The sequence below is a fragment of the Colobus angolensis genome, unplaced genomic scaffold (assembly GCF_000951035.1).
Source record: "Colobus angolensis palliatus isolate OR3802 unplaced genomic scaffold, Cang.pa_1.0 Scaffold6, whole genome shotgun sequence".
NCBI classification, from domain to species: domain Eukaryota; kingdom Metazoa; phylum Chordata; class Mammalia; order Primates; family Cercopithecidae; genus Colobus; species Colobus angolensis.
In genome coordinates this window covers 18,690,692-18,708,722 of record NW_012119598.1, presented here as the reverse complement: position 1 = coordinate 18,708,722, position 18,031 = coordinate 18,690,692, and the positions used below count along the sequence as shown (strand labels likewise).

General features: G+C 38.8%; 1 protein-coding gene across 1 annotated transcript in view; it reads left to right on the top strand.

Moving 5' to 3' along the window:
• NUP153 (nucleoporin 153kDa) overlaps positions 1 to 18,031 on the top strand; it is a 95,152-nt gene that overhangs the window by 26,321 nt on the left and 50,800 nt on the right. The window contains exons 3-9 of the mRNA XM_011962916.1: positions 6,726 to 6,755; positions 8,620 to 8,868; positions 9,022 to 9,161; positions 9,361 to 9,489; positions 15,120 to 15,236; positions 15,329 to 15,373; positions 15,637 to 15,690. Of these exons, the coding sequence (XP_011818306.1) occupies positions 6,726 to 6,755; positions 8,620 to 8,868; positions 9,022 to 9,161; positions 9,361 to 9,489; positions 15,120 to 15,236; positions 15,329 to 15,373; positions 15,637 to 15,690 (764 nt within the window). The remainder of the gene's footprint in view (positions 1 to 6,725; positions 6,756 to 8,619; positions 8,869 to 9,021; positions 9,162 to 9,360; positions 9,490 to 15,119; positions 15,237 to 15,328; positions 15,374 to 15,636; positions 15,691 to 18,031) is intronic.

Below are 18,031 nucleotides of genomic sequence, written 5' to 3'. Positions count from 1 at the left end.
AAAAAAAAAAAAGAAAAAAAAAAGAAAATTCTGCAGTTAGAATGCTATCAAAAACATTGCATGCCACAGAGAAATCTTTTGTTAAAGGAATAGTCAATCGATGAGGCAGACTTCATTGTTGTCTTATTTTAAGAAATTGCCACTACCACCGCAGCCTTTAGTACTCATCACCCGGATCAGTCAGTAGCCATCAACATTGAGGCAAAGACCTGTTACCACCACCTAAAAGATTATGACTTTCTAAAGGCTCAGCAGATTGTTATTTGTTAGCAATTATTTTTTTAAAGTAGGTACATTGTTTTTATTGTCATAATGCTATTGCACACTTAATAGGCTATAGTGTAGTGTAAACATAACTTTTGTATGCCTTGGGAAACAAAAAACGGTATGACTCACTTTACATTCTCCTCCTCACCCTCCCAGGTAGCTGGGACTACAAGAGCGTGCTGCCATGCCTAGCTATGTTTTAAAAATTTTTAGTAGGGGAGGAGGCCTCGCTATGTTGCCCAGGCTGGTCTTGAACTCCTGGCCTCGAGTGATCCTCCTGCCTCAGCCTCCTAAAAGTGCTAGGATTATAGGCATGAGCCACCATACCTGGCCTGTGTTGGATTTCTTTTTCCTCTTTGGTGTGTGTATATACTAGATGTAGTTGATGTCTGCCAAGAGTTGGAAAATTATGCTGTCACTTTTCTCCTATAGGAGAAACTGATGCAGGGATGAGAGAATGGGATAAGTAAAAAGCATTTTCGTAGTATAATATACTACAGTAATATTGGAATACTTGATACCCCAGGAAACATTTCCGCCTATGTGTATGTAAATCCTGATTGCAGATAAATTGAAATATTTATTATGTGTAAATGCTGATTGGTTTAGATACCTCTGCCAGTGGATTTCTAAGCCCCAGACAGTATCTCTGGTGTTTTGTTTTGTTTTATTTTGTTTTGTTTAGTTTAGTTTTGTTTTGTTTTGAGACAGATTCTTGCTCTGTCACCCAGGCTGGAGTGCAGTGGCATGATCTCGGCTCACTACAACCTCTGCCTCCCGGGTTCACGCTGTTCTCCTGCCTCAGCCTCCCAAGTAGCTGGGACTACAGGCACCCACCACCATGCCCGGCTAATTTTTTGTATTTTTAGTAGAGATGGGGTTTCACCGTGTTAGCCAGGATGGTCTCGATCTCCTGACCTCGTGATCTGCCTGCCTCAGCCTCCCAAAGTGCTGGCATTACAGGCGTGAGCCATCACACCCAGCCCAGTATCTCTGTTAACCTGAGTCCTCCTGATAATAAATTATTATATATAAAATAAATTTAGATACTCTTATCAGATTTTTAAAATAGGATTTTTAATGAATAATTATTTTAAAAAATTATTGTCTTTTTAACCGATGGAATCGCGGTAAAATATATATAACATATAATTTATGTTATTTTGCAGTGCACTGTTCAGTGACTTTAAATATATTCTCATTATTGCGCAACCATTACCACTTTTCATCTCAGAATTTTTCATCTTACAAAACTGAAAGTCTATACCCATTGAACAATACCCCCTCATTTCCTCTCTCCCCTCAGGCCCTGCCAGTCACAGTTCTACAGTACTCTCTCTGTTAAGTACCTCATGTTAATTAATGTTTATCTCATGTACCTCATGTTAATTAATGTTTACCTCATGTACCTCATGTTAATCATACAGCATTTGTCTTTGTTATTGGCTTTATTTCACTTAGCATAATGCCTTCAAGGTTATTCATATTGTAGCATGTATCACAATTTCCTTTTTAAGGCAGAATAATATATTGAATGTATATATCACATTTTGCTTATCCATTTGTCTGTTGATGGAGATTTGAGTTGCATCTACCTATTGGCTCTTGTGAATGATGCTGCTGTGAACATGAGCACACAAATCTCTTTGAGACCTTGCTTTCAGTTCCTTTGGGTATATACCCAGAGTGGCTGCTAGATCATAAGGAAATTCTGTCCTTAATTTTTTGAGAAATTACTATTTCCAGAGTGGCTGCAACTGTTTTATATTCCCACTGACAGTGTACAATTTCTTCACATTCTTACTAACATTTATTTTCCCTTTTCTTGTTAATAGCTGCCCTGATGGGTATGAAATGTTATCTCACTGTGGTTTTAATTTGCATTTCTCTGATGGTTAGTGATGTTGAACATCTTTTCATATACTTTTTGGCCATCTGTCTGTAATCTTAGAGAAATGCCTATTTCGGTTCTTTGCCCACTTTTTAATCAACTTCTTTTTTGGGGGGAGGGGGTTGTAGGAATTCTTTTTTATTTTTTGCTTGGATTTGCCTTTTTTAAAAGTTTATTTTTAATTATTATAGATACATAATATTTGTACACATATATGGGGTACATGTAATATTTTGATATAAACATACAATGTGTACTGATCAAATCAGGGTAATTGGGATGTCCATTACCCCTAGAATTTATTATTTCTTTGTGTTAGCAACGTTCTAATTCCACTGTTTTAGGTATTTTGAAATAAGATGATGAATTGTTGTTATATTTGCTGTATTGTATGCTACCAAACACTAGATCTTACTCCTTCTAACTGTATTTTTGTGTCCTCTGTTTATCTCCCGTTCACCACAGCCCTTTCTATCTTCTGGTAACCATCATTCTGTTCTCTGTCTCCATGAGTTCCCTACTGGTAATCGTCATTCCATTCTTTGTCTCCATGGAATAGTCCCCCCCCCCTTTTTTTTTTTTAAGCTGTCACATTTGAGAACATGTGATAGTTGTCTTTTTGTGCCTGGCTTATTTCACTTAATGTGATGTTCTGCAGTTCCATCTATATTATTGCAAATGGCAAGATTTAATTCTTTTTTTTTTAATGGCTGAATAATACTCCATTGTGTATATGTAGCACAGTTTCTTTGTCCATTCATTTGTGGATGGATACTTAGGTCAATTCCACATCTTGGCTATTGTGAATAGTGCTGCAGTAAACATGTGAGTGCAGATTATCTCTTTGATATACTAGTTTCCTTTATCCTGGATATATACCCAGCAGTGGGATTGCTGGATCATATTGTGGTTCTACTTTTAGTTTTTGTGAGAAACCTCAATGATGTTCTCCATAACGGCTGTACTAATTGACATTCCCACCAACAACAGTGTACAAGGATTCTCCTTTTTCTACATCCTCACCAGTATCCATTATTGCGTTTTTGATAAAAGCCACTTTCACTGGGGGTTGGAGTTCTTTCTATGTTCTGGATATTAATCTCTTATCACATATATAATTTGTGGATATTTTCTCCCATCCTGTAGGTTGGCCTTTTACTCTGTTGATTACATCCTTTGATGCATAAAAGTTTTTACATTTGATGTAGTCCTATTTTTGTTTCTGTGGCCTGTGCTTTTAGTGTCATATTTAATAAATCATTGTCAAATCTCATATCCTGAAAATCTGTTTTCTTCTGAAAGTTTTTTAGTTTTGGGTGTTACACTTTGGTCTTTAATCCATTTAGAGTTAATTTTCGTATATGGTTCAAGATAAGGGTTCATTCTTTTCCATGTGGATATCCAGTTTTTCAAACCATTTAAGGAAGAGACCATCTTTTTCCCATTGAGTGGTCTTGAAATCCTTGTTGAAGATCGTTTGATCAAATATGGTAGTTTGTTTCTGGGCCCTGTGTTCACTTGCATGGTCTATATTGTTTGTCTTTATTCTAGTATTACAGACCACAGGCCCTTTGGTTTCCCATGTAATGGAAATTAACACGGAGCCAAGCAGATTTCCCAGACAGGACTTTTATTTCAGGGCTTCTGCTTGAGCACAAGGGAAACAATGGAGGTGAGGCTCAAGGATCCTCTTCCTGGCTTCCCGGAAAAAGCCAGTAGGAATTTTTTTATTAGGCAAAGCACAGGAATTGACATGGAGTAAGGTATGCAGGCTGGGCTGGGCAAAGCACCTACAGGGTAGGGTATGCAAGGCAGCATATCTGGTTGCGATGATTATTTCCAGTAGGGGTCTCGCTGGTGGCAACAATGCTGTAAATCAATTCTTTCGCATTCCTTCCTGAGGTGGACTTTGCAACCTTGGTTTGGTTTTGGATCTCCTAAGACCAATTCCTGGAATTCTTTAAAAGGTATGGTTACACATTATGAGAGCACCGAAGAATGGCTGTTTTCTTTGTGTGTGACTAAACCCTCAGGGTTAGCATGTATAATATCAGCGAGGTGATGTTATGGGTTTTGTGAGGAGGAGAAAAAAAAAAATAAGTGAAGGAGAAACAACATCCCACCTCCTGTTTTCTCTCACCAGTGCCACATTGTTTTCATTACTGTACTTCTGTAATAAGTTTTAAAATCAGAAAGCATGAGACCTCCAACTTTGTTGTTTTTAAAGATTATTTTGGCATTTTGAGGTTCCTTGAGATTTCATATGAATTTTAGGATGAGTTTTCTATTTCTGCAAAAAACGTCTTTGGGATTTAGATAGAGACTATTGAATCTGTAGATAGATTGCTTTGAATAGTATTGACATCCCAACAATATTTAGTCTTGTAGTCCACGTACGTGGGATATTTTTCCGTTTATTTATATTTTCTTCCTTTTAGTACTATTTTGTAGTTTCTGTGTGCACATCTTTTACCTTGGTTCATTCCTAAATATTTTATTCTTTTTGATGCTATTATAAATGAAATTGTTTTCTTAATTTACTTTTCAGATTGTTCATTATTAGTGCATAGAAACAAATTTTTTTGTGTGTTGATTTTTGTATCCTGGTACTTGGCTAAATTTGTTCTAACAGCTTTTGACTGAATCTTCACTGTTATTTACATGTAAGATTATATCAACTGCAAACATGACTTTTTACTTTTTCTTTTCCAATTTAGATGTGTTTTATTTATTTCTCTTATTGCTGTGACTAGAATTTACAATACTATGTTGAATAGAAGTGGGGAAAGTGAGAAGCTTTGCCTTCTGGTCTTAGAGAAAAATCTTTCAGTCTTTTATCATTGAGTATGATGTTAGTGTGGTTTTGCATATATGGCTTTTATTATGTTGTAGTTTCCTTCTAGTCTTAGTTTGTTGAGTGTTTTTATCTGCAGCTTGCTTTTTTTTTTGTTACAGTACTTTGGAACTAAATAATCTAGAATTGTTTAATTGTTTAAGGATTTATGAGATAGTCTTGCTATATTGGTCAGACTGGAGTGCAGTGGTGCCATCAGAGCTTACTGTAGCTTTGAACTCCTGGGCTCAAGTGATCCTCCCACCTCAGCCTCCTGAGTAGCTGGGACTGCAGGTGTGTGCAACCACACCCAGCTGACTTTTTAAATTTTTAGTAGAGATGAAGTCACAGTTTGTTGCCCAGGCTGGTCTCGAACTCCTGGGCTCAAGTGATCCTCCTGCGTTGGCCTCCTAAAATGTTGGGACTACAGGCGTGAGCCACTGTGTCCAGCCAAGACAATTTTTTAGGAAGATAGCACACAGAAGAACACTGCAGAATGGCAAATACAGTCTAGCAGCACATCACAAAATACTTACTGAGGAGAGCATTAATCAAGGAATGCAAGTAGTCATTCAGGATTTAATATAGTTTACCATGTTACTAGGTAAAATGATCTTATTTTTGCTTTTTAGTAAATAGACATTTGCTAAAATTTAAAATTCACTCTTTGTTTCTATTTGGAGTTTAGAAACTGTTACTTCCTTAGCATGTCAGTTTTTCAAACCAAAGACAAGAATCTTTTTTTTTTTTTTTTTTTTTTTGAGACATAGGGCTCTGTCAACCAGGCTGAAATGCAGTGGCACGATCTCAGCTCACTGCAACCTCTGCCTCCCAGGTTCAAACGATTCTCATGCTTCAGCCTCGCAGGTAGCTGGAATTACAGGCATGTGCCACCATGCCTGGGTAATTTTTTTTTTTTTTTTTTTTTTTTTTGAGACGGAGTCTTGCTCTGTCGCCCGGGCTGGAGTGCAGTGGCCGGATCTCAGCTCACTGCAAGCTCCGCCTCCCGGGTTTATGCCATTCTCCTGCCTCAGCCTCCCAAGTAGCTGGGACTACAGGTGCCCGCCACCTAGCCCGGCTAGTTTTTTGTATTTTTTAGTAGAGACGGGGTTTCACAGTGTTAGCCAGGATGGTCTCGATCTCCTGACCTCGTGATCCGCCCGTCTCGGCCTCCCAAAGTGCTGGGATTACAGGCTTGAGCCACCGCGCCCGGCCTCCTGGGTAATTTTTATACTTTTAGTAGAGATGGGATTTTGCCGTGTTGGCCAGTCTGGTCTTGAACTCCTGATCTCAAGTCGTCTGCCTGCCTTGGCCTCCCAAAGTACTGGGATTACAGGTGTGAGCCACTGTACCCAACCTAGAATCATATTTAATGATGAAACATTAGAAGCAATCTCATTAAAGTTGGGAATAAGGTAGAAGTCCATTATCACCACTTCTAGATATTAAGAATATAACTAGTTATGGGGATGTGGTAACATGTTAGAATAAGAAAACTGTAGCAATTGACACAAAGTTAATATGGAAAAATACCTGACTACTCTCTTGTTTAAGCAGTAGCCAATTAGAAAACATGAAAGAAGAAAGGATCCCATTTGCAGTATCAGACAATTCGGTGGTGGAGGTTGCAGTGAGCTGAGATTGCCACTGCACTCTAGCCTGGGCGACGGAGTGAGACTGTCTCAAAAAAAAAAAAAAATCATATACTTTAACAAGAAGTGTGTGACACTCTAGAAGAAGAAATTCTCTTAAGTTCCACTGAGGGTCATAAAGCAGATCTGAACCAAAGGAAAGGTGGGTAGAAAAGCAGTGTTGGGAATGATACCAGTTCTTTTTAAAAACCTTAAATTCAGTGTGATCCTAGTCAAAATAATTTTAAGGGCTCTTTTAGGAACTTTGAATGTATTCCAAATAGCTGCTTTAAAGTCTTGTTATGCTAAATATTTTAAGGTTTTTGTCTGCTACCTTTGGTTAAAGTTTCTAACACCTACTTTCCCCTATCCCCCTACCCTGTGCATCGATCACAGTTTTCTTTTTTCTATACATTGAGTTTTGACTATATTGGCATTTTGAATGATAATGTGTAGAGACTCTTGGTTCTGTCATCTTCCTCTGAAGAGTGTTGGTTCTTGTTTTTAGCAGGCAGTTCAGTTAATGATAATTTTGAACTTTCGTAGTTGTCGTTTTGTGCTGTGTTAATGTATATTTGTGGGGAGTCCAGGGTGTTTCCTAAGCCTCCCAATGTGGTGGGCCTTAGCCTCCAAGCTCTGTCTCCCCTGTGGCTTTTTAGGAGAGATGTATAGTATATCTTACTTTAGTTATATACTTACTCCTTATATCAGCTGAATGCCGTTGTTAATGAGATCTCTAAATTCTGGCGGCCCTAAAACTTGAGAGTCTTCAGCATTGTTTTTTCCCCTAGCACGGTACACTGTCTAATATCTCTGTTTTCTCAACTCCATAGCAGCTGCTGCGTAAGGCTTAGGTGGTCTTGCTATGAGTATGTACAGCCTGTCCGCTCACTGGACACTCCCATGTGGATTTCTGGGAGACCCTCTCTGCACAGTTCCCTACTCTCCAGTGCCCTGAATTCGGATTTCTTCCTGCTCTGCGTTACTTGACTTTAGGTGTCTGTTCAAGGTCTGAAAATGTTCTTAGACAGAGAGCTGGGTAATCGTAGGGCTCACCTTGTGAGTTTTTGTGCTGTTTTCCACTATCTGAAAGCAGTAGCTTCATATTTTTTCTCCAGTCTTATAGTTGTTTACAGTAGAAGGGCTGATCTGGTCCAGTTATTCCATCCTAACTGGAGGCCTCTTTTTGGGGAACTCTAGAAACAATTCTAAAGTTTTTGAAAATGTCCCTGAAAACAAATAAATTCTGAAAAAGAACTTATTTTAATAATTTCATATTTTAATAAAGGGAAGGTGGGCTGCAGTAACTTCAACAGGCATTAAATTTATTATAAAGCATAATATTTCAAACATTTGGTACTCGTACGGAAGTATAAAGATACATCATTAGAGGAAGGGAGGAATAAAGACTCTTGGAAGTTAGTGTGGTTTAGTATGTGGTAACAGTGGCTTCTCAATCATTGAGGAAAGGATAGCTTATTTAAGAGATTACCTTAGGTTATAAACAGGCTAACCATTTGGAAAACAGTGAAGCTGAATCCTTTCTTTACTCCTGCATCATAACTAATTTCAGATGGGAGTCAAGATTAGACATACTGAAATAAAAGCGACAGTATCAAAATATGGGTATAACTTATTTTTTATGGTCTCAGAATGATAGGACTATAAATAAGGCACAGGTTATTTTCTGTATTACAAAATACACCATCAAAAAAGTGAATGGGTTTAATCAACTGGCAAAAAATAGTTGTATTTCAACTGTTTTATCATATCACATCACTCTTACTGGTTTAAAAAAAATAGCTGTCATTTAAATTAATTTTAGTTGAAACTTTGTTTTGGCTAGGAGTATGTTATATTGGGCTTATTATGGGAGGCCTCAGTGATTTGAATTGAAGCTATTATATACTATAATGTGTTTTCTTAAAGTAAAAACCATTTGTGGTAGTATGTTGCTCTAAGTTGTATATTCATAATATTAATACTTTTCTTTTAAGAACCTTCAACAACTAGTACTGCTTCAAATTATCCAGATGTGTTAACAAGGCCTTCTCTTCATCGGAGCCATCTGAATTTCTCCATGTTGGAATCCCCTGCATTACACTGTCAGCCATCTACATCCTCGGCATTCCCAATTGGCAGTTCGGGATTTTCCCTTGTAAAGGAAATTAAAGATTCTACCTCTCAGCATGATGATGATAACATCTCAACTACCAGTGGTTTTTCTTCAAGAGCTTCTGATAAAGGTATTCTTGACATGTGGTAGTACATAATTTGGGTAGTAAAATTAAATTTTATGGGATTTTTTTTTTTCCTGACTTGGATATAATTTTTGTATTTACAGAAATCTGGGATCTTGTATTGGTGTTATCACTGTGGATTATGTAATTTTGTTTCAGATATAACTGTTTCAAAGAACACTTCATTGCCACCTCTGTGGTCCCCAGAAGCTGAACGTTCTCACTCACTCTCGCAGCACACTGCCACCAGCTCAAAAAAACCAGCATTCAACTTGTCTGCCTTTGGAACACTTTCCCCTGTGAGTACTAGCTGGGTTGGATTTAATCACATTAGTCTTGAGTGTTTATTGCATATATATATATATTTTTTTTTTTTTTTTGAGACAAGAGTCTTTCTCTGTTGCCCAGGCTTGAGTGCAGCAGCACTATCTTAGCTCCCTGCAACCTCCACCTCCTGGGTTCATATGGCTTATAATTTATCATTGTGTTTCTGTGCAGTCACTTGGGAATTCTTCAGTCCTTAAAACCAGTCAGCTTGGAGACTCTCCTTTTTATCCTGGAAAAACAACATACGGTGGGGCAGCGGCTGCTGTAAGACAGTCTAAACTACGAAATACACCTTATCAGGTAGGTTCCAATAGAAGGGTTGATGACTTTTTTTTTTTTTCCACTTTAGCTGGATAATAAATTACTTTGTGCTCAAAAAAATAGTTTTGATTTGTTTTTTTTTATTTTTTATTTTTTGAGGCGGAGTCTTGCTCTGTCGCCCAGGCTGGAGTGCAGTGGCATGATCTCGGCTCACTGCAAGCTCCACCTCCCTGGCCCATGCCATTCTCCTGCCTCAGCCTCCCGAGTAGCTGGGACCACAGGTGCCCACCACCGTGCCCGGCTAATTTTTTGTATTTTTAGTAGAGACGGGGTTTCACTGTGTTAGCCAGGATGGTCTCGATCTCCTGACCTTGTGATCTGCCCACCTCAGCCTCCCAAAGTGCTGGGATTACAGGCGTGAGCCACCGCGCCTGGCCGATTTATTTTTTATTTTCTTTTATTTATTTATTTTTAAGATAGTCTTGGCTCTGTTGCCCAGGCTGGAGTATGGTGGCATGATCTCAGCCCATACTGCAACCTCTGCCTCTTGGTTTCAGCCGATGCTCCTGCCTCAGCCTCCCAAGTAGCTGGGAGTGCAGCCACACGCCACCACGCCCAGCTAATTTTTTGTATTTTTAGTAGAGACAGGTTTCACTGTGTTGGCCAGGATGATCTTGATCTCTTGACCTTGTGATCCTCCATCCTCGGCCTTTCAAAGTGTTAGGATTACAGGCGTGAACCACTGCGCCTGGCCAGTAGTTTTGATTTAATATTATTCTTTGGGAAAATAACAGCTATAGGTTATATTTTTTTCATTTAGCATATGTAGACATTATTTAGACGTATGTGAATGTTTTATGTATTAGATATGTGTGTGTATCTCAAGAAATGTGATTCTGTTTTTTTAAATGAGGTATAAATTACACATATTAAAATTTGCCATTGTTTTATAGTATTTGAGTTTTAACAAAACACATTATTATGTATATAACCACTTCTGCAATCAAATATTGATCAGACATTTTCATCAACCCAGAACATTACCTTATGTATCTCTTGAGTCAATCCTTCCTCCTCCTACCACCCTCTGGCAACCACTGATTTGTTTTCTTTCTCTGTAGTTTTGGCTTTTCCAGGATGTCATATACATTTAGTCATATGTAGCCTTTTGAGTCTGGCTTATTCTGCTAAGCATAATGCATTTGAGATTCATCTGTTTTTGCATCTTTTAGTAGTTCCTTTTTATTGCTGAGTAGTATGGTTAATACAGTTGGTTTATTATTCACTAGTGAAAAGACACTGAGTTGTTTCCAGTTTCTGACAACTATGAATGAAGCTGCTGTGAATGTTTTTTGTGAGCATTCATTTTCATCTCTTGGGTAAATACAAATACCTAGGAGTTGAATTGATGGGTCATATGGTAAGTATTCAGTAAACTTTATAATAAACTGCCAAACCGTTTTCCAGAATGGCTGGTACCGGGTTTGGTTCTGACTAGTAATGTACGAGTTGGTGTGCATCCTTGTCAGCACTTGGTGGTGTCAGGTTTTTTTGTTTGTTTTTGCTATTCTAGCAGGCATGTAGTGGTAACCCCAACTTGTGATTTTAATTTGTACTTCCCTAGTGACTAATGATGTTGAATGTCTTTTCAGGTGTTTATTTGGTGCTTATTTGCTATCAGCCCATCTTTTGGTGAAATATCTTCTTTGATGAAGTCTCTGTTCAAAATCTTCCACCTGTTTGAAAATTGGGTTATTTTCTTAATAAATTTTGAGAGAGTTCATTTTTCAGGGTACAAATACTTTGTTATATGTTTTGCAAATATTTTCTCCCATTCTGTGGTGTATCTTAACAGTGTCTTTTGAAGAACAGATTTTTTTTTTTTTTTTTTCCTGAGCCAGAGTCTTGTGCTGTCGCCCACGATTGAGTGCAGTGGTGCACTCTTTGCCTCCTGGATTCAAGCAGTTCTCTGCCTCAGCCTCCTGAGTAGCTGGGATAACAGGTGCCTGCCACCATACCCGACTGATTTTTGCATTTTTAGTAGAGATAGAGTGTCTCACCATCTTAGCCAGGCTGGTCTCAAACTCCTGACCTTGTGATCCACCCGCCTCGGCCTCCCAAAGTGCTGGGATTACAGGCATGAGCTACCACTCCCGGCCAGAAGTTTTACTTTTGTTGACATCTTTTGTGTGTGTGTGTGTGTGTGTGTGTGTGTATTGTCAATGATTTCATGCTTTTGGTGTCATATCTGAGACATTTTTACTTAATCCCATGTCACAAAGATTTTCTCGTATGTTTTCTTCTACAAGTTTTACAGTTTTAGGTTTTAATGTATGCCTGTGATTGATTTTGAATAACTTTGTGTGTGTGGTATAGGGTATTGGTCAAGGTTCATTTTATTTTCTAAATTAAAAGGTTTTTTTAAAAAATTACAGATGGGAGTCTTACTATGTTGCTCAGGCTGATCTTGAACTCCTGGGCTCAAACAGTCCTCCTGGGCTCAAGCAGTCCTCCTGCTGCAGCCTCCCAAAGTGCTGAGATTACAGGTGTGCCTGGCCAAGGTTTTGTTTCTTTTTTTAAACATATGGGTGTGCAATTGTTCTAGTGTTATTTGTTAAAAAGACTGTTCATTGAATAGCTTTTGCACCATCATTGTTTTGTGTTTTTGTTTTGAGACAGGACCTTGCTCTGTCACACAGGCTGGAGTGCAGTGGCACGATCACGGCTCACTTCAACCAGAACCTTCTGGGCTCAAGTGATCTTCCCACTTTAGCCTCCTGAGAGCTGGGACCACAGGCGTGGACCACCATTCCCAGCTAAATTTTTTTTTTTGGTAGCGATGGTCTCACTAAGTTGCCTAGGCTGGTAGTGTACTCCTGGGCTCAAGCGATCCTCCTGTGTTGGCCTCCCAAAGTGTTCGGATTACAAGCATGAACCACCATGCCTGGCCTGCACCTTTGTTGAAATCCGGTTCACATGGCTTTATTTCTGGACTTTCGGCCACCACCCATTGATCTGTGTGTCTTTCCTTTTGCCAACACTGCACTGTCTTGATTGCTGTAGGCTTCCGGTAGGTCTTAAAATTAGGTGATATGAGTAGTCCAACTTTGTTCTTTTTTCAAGCTTATTTTGGCTTTTTTAGGTTCTTTGCTTTTCTATAAAAATCTAAAACTGGCTTGTTTCTACAGTCTGCTAGGATTTTGATTGGAATTGGTTTTTTTTATTTTTGAGATGGAATCTTGCTCTGTCACCCAGGCTGAAATGCTGTGGCATGATGTTGGTTCACCGCAACCTCCACCTCCCGGGTTCAAGCAGTTTTCCTGCCTCAGCCTCCCGAGTAGCTGGGACTACAGGCACACACCACCATGTCCTGCTAATTTTTGTATTTTTAGTAGAGATGGGGTTTTACCATGTTGGCCAGGCTGGTCTCAAACTCCTGACCTCAGGTGATCTGCCCACCTTGGCCTCCCAAAAGTGCTGGTATTACAGGTATGAGCCAGCATGTCCAACCATGATTGAGATTGCATTTGAGTCTAAAGACCAATTTGGTGAGAACAGGCATCTTAACAAAAAGAGAGTCTTCCAAACCATGAACATGGTGTATCTTCCCATTTAGGTGGTTTATAAATTTTTTTCATCAGTGTTTTGTAGTGTTCAGCATTCAGATCTTGAACATACTTTGTTAGACTTTTGTTATTTGGTATTAGTCAAGAATATGTAGCCTAAATAGTATTATCTTTTCAATGAATTGAGTTCATAATTTAAAATAGGTTCCAGCAAAGAAGCTTCAGGCTCAGATAGCTTCCCTGGTGAATCCTACCAAACATTTTAGAAAGAAATAATACCAATTCTTCACAAACTCTTATGTATAGTAGGAGAGTAGGGAACACTTCCCCCAGTACCTTTTATGAGGCCAACATTGTTACCCCGAGACCAAAATCAGACAAAGACATTGGAAGACAGCAACAGACTATTATTTCTTATGGATTATAGACACACACCTTCTCAACAAAAATATTTGTAAATGGAATCCAACAAATTTGAAAAGGAAACTGCATCATGATCAAGTGGGGTTTTTCCTGGGAAGGCAAGGTTGACTCAACATTTGAAAATTAATGGGATTGTGACGGGTGTGGTGGCTCATGCCTGTGTTCCCAGCACTTTGAGAGGCCTTACATCACCTGAAGTCAGGAGTTCGAGACCAGCCTGGCCAACATGGTGAAACCCCATCTCTACTAAAAATACAAAAATTAGCCGGATGCAGTGGCGCATGCCTGTAATCCCAGATCCTCAGGAGGCTGAGGCAGGAGAATTGTTTGAACCTGGGAGTCGGAGGTTACAGTGAGCCGAGATTACGCCACTGCACTACAGCCTGGGCAACAGAGTGAGGCTCCCATCTCAAAAAAAAAAAAAAAAAAATTAATGGGATTTACCATGTAAACAATCTAAAGAGTACTATATGAACATTTCTATAGATATATAAAATATTTTTTAAAAAATCCAACATTTAGTCATGATACAAATTTTCAACAAACCTAGGAATAGATGAGATCCTTCTACCTGATAAAGTGCATCCACAAAAAAATCATCTGACATCATACTTAATGGTGTGAGGAAGCGAGCAAGGATGCCTGCTATCACTGCTACTGTTTAACATCATACCACAGGTGCTAGCCAGTGCAGTAGGCACAAAAATCAAGACATGCAGATTGGAAAGGGTATTATTCCTATACACAGATAACTTGCTTATCTACATAGAAAATCCAAAGAAACTACCAAAAAAGCTACCACAACTAATAAGTGAGTTTAACAGGGTCACAGGATACACTGCGTGAGCCACTGTGCCCAGCCTGTTATATTAACTTCTGAGAAACAAGTGGTTAGTATTAAAATTTTAGGTTTTCGTTGCAGTAGAATCTACCATCTCTTTGTTTAGCCATCTTGGAATTTACTCTAATTGAATGTTATTTAATGCTTAGGATAACTGATATCTTAATTCAGTTTTTATTAATGTTCTTTGATTTAAATATTATGGAAAAATGGATCTAAGGTAATACTAGAACTTTTTATCAATTGCTCCATTTACCCCATGTGACATAACTGGTAGACTTTTTTTCTTTTTGAGATGGAGTCTCACTCTGTTATCCAGGCTAGAGTGCAGTGGCGCAATTTCAGCCCACTGCAACCTCCACTTCTGGATTTAAGCAATTCTTCTGCCTCAGCCTCCTGAGTAGCTGGGAGTACAGGTGCCCACCAGCACGCCCAGCTAAATTTTGTATTTTTAGTGGAGATGGAGTTTCACCATGTTGGCCTGGCTGGTCTTGAACTACTGACCTCAGGTGATCCACCCACCTCAGCCTCCCAAAGTGCTGGGATTAGAGACATGAGCCACCGCGCCTGGCCCAGACTTTTCTTTAGAATGGTGCATGCTGTCTTATCATTCTTTTGTTGTTGTAAAGATAATTTCTCAATCAGAGAATTGGATTTCCAATAAAGGCATGAAGAAAAAAATTGAACTTTTAATGACCCCACCCAGAGATAAATTGCTGTTAACGCATTAAATCTTGTTTTACTTTGGACATCCATTCTATCTTGTAAATGTTTTCATTGTGTGAAATATGTGCCTTAGATTTTGTGTTGCAATAAATAATATAGGGTTTACTTTACAGGCACCAGTTAGAAGACAAATGAAAGCTAAGCAACTCAGTGCACAATCTTATGGTGTGACCAGTTCAACAGCTCGGCGAATATTGCAGTCTTTAGAGAAGATGTCTAGCCCTTTAGCGGTAAATTTTTAAAATCACAATTAATGCAGGAGTGTAACAAAACCTGGTATTATTGAAAAATCTTAATTTTGTTATTTTTTCAACATTAACAGGATGCAAAAAGGATTCCATCCATTGTTTCTTCTCCTCTGAATTCTGTAAGTTGAAATTTAAACCTTTTAAAAAGATATTGTTCATACAAAAATTAGCTGGGTATGGTGGTGCACACCTGTAGTCCCAGCTACTTGGGGGGCTGAGGTAGGAGAATCGCTTGAACCTGAGAGGCAGAGGTTGCAGTGAGTTGAGATTGTGCCACTGCACTCCATCCTGGGCAACAGAGTGAGACTCCATCTCAAAAAGAAAAAAAAAATGTTATTTTTCATAACTCCTCATCTATTCTAATAGTATTTTTATTTTTCAGCCTCTTGATAGGAGTGGGATAGATATCACAGATTTTCAGGCCAAAAGAGAAAAGGTAAGACTTGTTCAGCATTTAGTTATTTAAACTCTCTGCAATTTTGTTGTGTTTAACGTTCACAAGTATACAAATTGGATTTAGTTTAGACATTACTGAACATGTTTGAAAAGTAATTTTTTTTTTTTTTTGAGGCTTAGTCTCGCTCTGTCACCCAGACTGGTGTGCAGTGGCGCCATCTTGGCTCACTGCAACCTGTGGCTCCCAGGTTCAAGCAATTCTTGTGCCCCGGCCTCCCTAGTAGCTGAGATTATAGGCACGTGCCGTCTTGCCCTGCTAATTTTTGTATTTTTAGTAGAGGCAGGGTTTCACCGTTTTAGCCAGGCTGGTCTCAAACTCCTGAGCTCAGGTGATCTGCCTGCTTTGGCCTCCCAAAGTGCTGGGACTAAGGTGTGAGCCACTGTGCCTGATCCCAAAAAATAATATTCTTTTACTTGGATATTTTACTCTATTCTGCAGGTGTCAGGACTTTATTGTATATGTAGTAGACACTCATCCAATTTTTTTTTTTTTTTGGACTATTCAGCATTTCCATCTTCAGGATCTTGACAGACTTTATGGCTTACTCTTATCTTTTGATAAATAAAAATAGGAGTGATCGGCCAGGCACGGTGGCTTACGCCTGTAATCCTAGCACTTTGGGAGGCCCAGGCCAGTGGATCACATGAGGTCAGGAGTTCAAAACCAGCCTGGACAACATGGTGAAACCCTGTCTCTACTAAAAATACGAAAAAAAATTAGCCAGGTGTGGTGGCGTCCACCTGCAATCTCAGCTACTCTGGAGGCTGAGGCAGGAGAATCACTTGAACCCGGGAGGAGGAGGGTGCAGCAAGCCGAGGTTGCGGCACTGCACTCCAGCCTGGGAGACAAAGTGAGACTCTATCTCAAAAAAAAAAAAGAAAAAATCGTTCAGTAAACTAAAGTCCTCATTGCACATCATCATCTTGTATACTTTCCTCATTAACCAAATTTTTGTGAAATTTTTTGTGTGTAGTAGAATTTCAGTTAGGCACATCTCTCATCAGCCAAACAAAATACTGTTCCGAGATAGTGGAACTAATAAAGTTGATCATTATATCTTGCTGCCCTTTTAATGTATCCTATTTGCTTAAAATTAACTTCGGAGGTTACTGTGAGAAAAAATACAATGTTTGATAGTTTGGGTTAAAGAGGTATCTCTTGTTAGTTTATTTATGGCTGGTTAAGCATCCTTCAGGGAAAGCAGACTGTTGGATTTTTCTTTTTCTTTTTTCTTTGAGACACTCTCTCGCTCTGTCACCCAGGCTGGAGTGTGCAGTGGTGCAGTCTCAGCTCACTGCAACCTCCGTCTCCCGGGCTCAAGCAATTCTTCTGCCTCAACCTCCTGGGTAGCTGGGACTATAGGCTCCTGTCACCATGCCTGGGTAATTTTTTGTATTTTTAGTGGAGATGGGATTTCACCATATTAGCCAGGATAGTCTCGATCTCTTGACCTTGTGATCCCCCCGCCTCAGCCTCCCAAAGTGCAGGGATTACAGGCATGAGCCACTGTGCCCGGCCTGGATTTTTCTTTTGAAAGCATTTCTTATAATACCAAGTTCCTCAAAAGTAATTATTTAAATTGTAATTTTATGAATTAATTGTAATGACTAAGATATTGATAAATTATCTGTAATGAAATTCTGATGCAAAGAAAGCTGGAAGAGTGTTGCTTCTCAATTTTTGGAATTACCTAAACATTTGTAATTAGGCAAGAAGGAATCTATTACTAGCTTCTATCATGGGATTAATTTAAACTACTAGCTTTTCTCAATCCCTTATTTGTGTCAAGTTATTTTATAATAAGAGGTGAAATTTTAAAATTATGTCATAATGTAAGTTCTTATCAGTAACAGTTTTACTAATGGTTGAGTGTAGTATCCATAAAAGTTTATTAATGGGTGCTAAGAAATAAAAAGCCAGAATACAGTATCATAACTCATGTTTCACAGATGTTATCAGAACAGTGCAAAATAGCCTTTCTTATTGAGTTGTATGTAAGGTCACATTTGGAAAGTGGTTTTAGGGAAGGGTTAGTAACTATGCAGAGGCTTTGCCCTGGAAACCAACGTTGTTCACAGCTGCTGCTGAGTGAAAGGACCCTATTCATAGGATTACAGTCTTTGGACAGAGTTAGAAACTTCTGGCTTTATAGTGGTTTTATACCAACAAGCTTTTTACTATGTTTCAGTTTAGCAAAGGACTATTGTTAACAAAACACTTGGTGTACTTACATAATAAATTGAGTTCATTTTACAGTTTGGAAGTCTTTTTTTTTTTTTTTTTTTTTTTTTTTTTTTTTGAGGCTTAGTCTCGCTCTGTC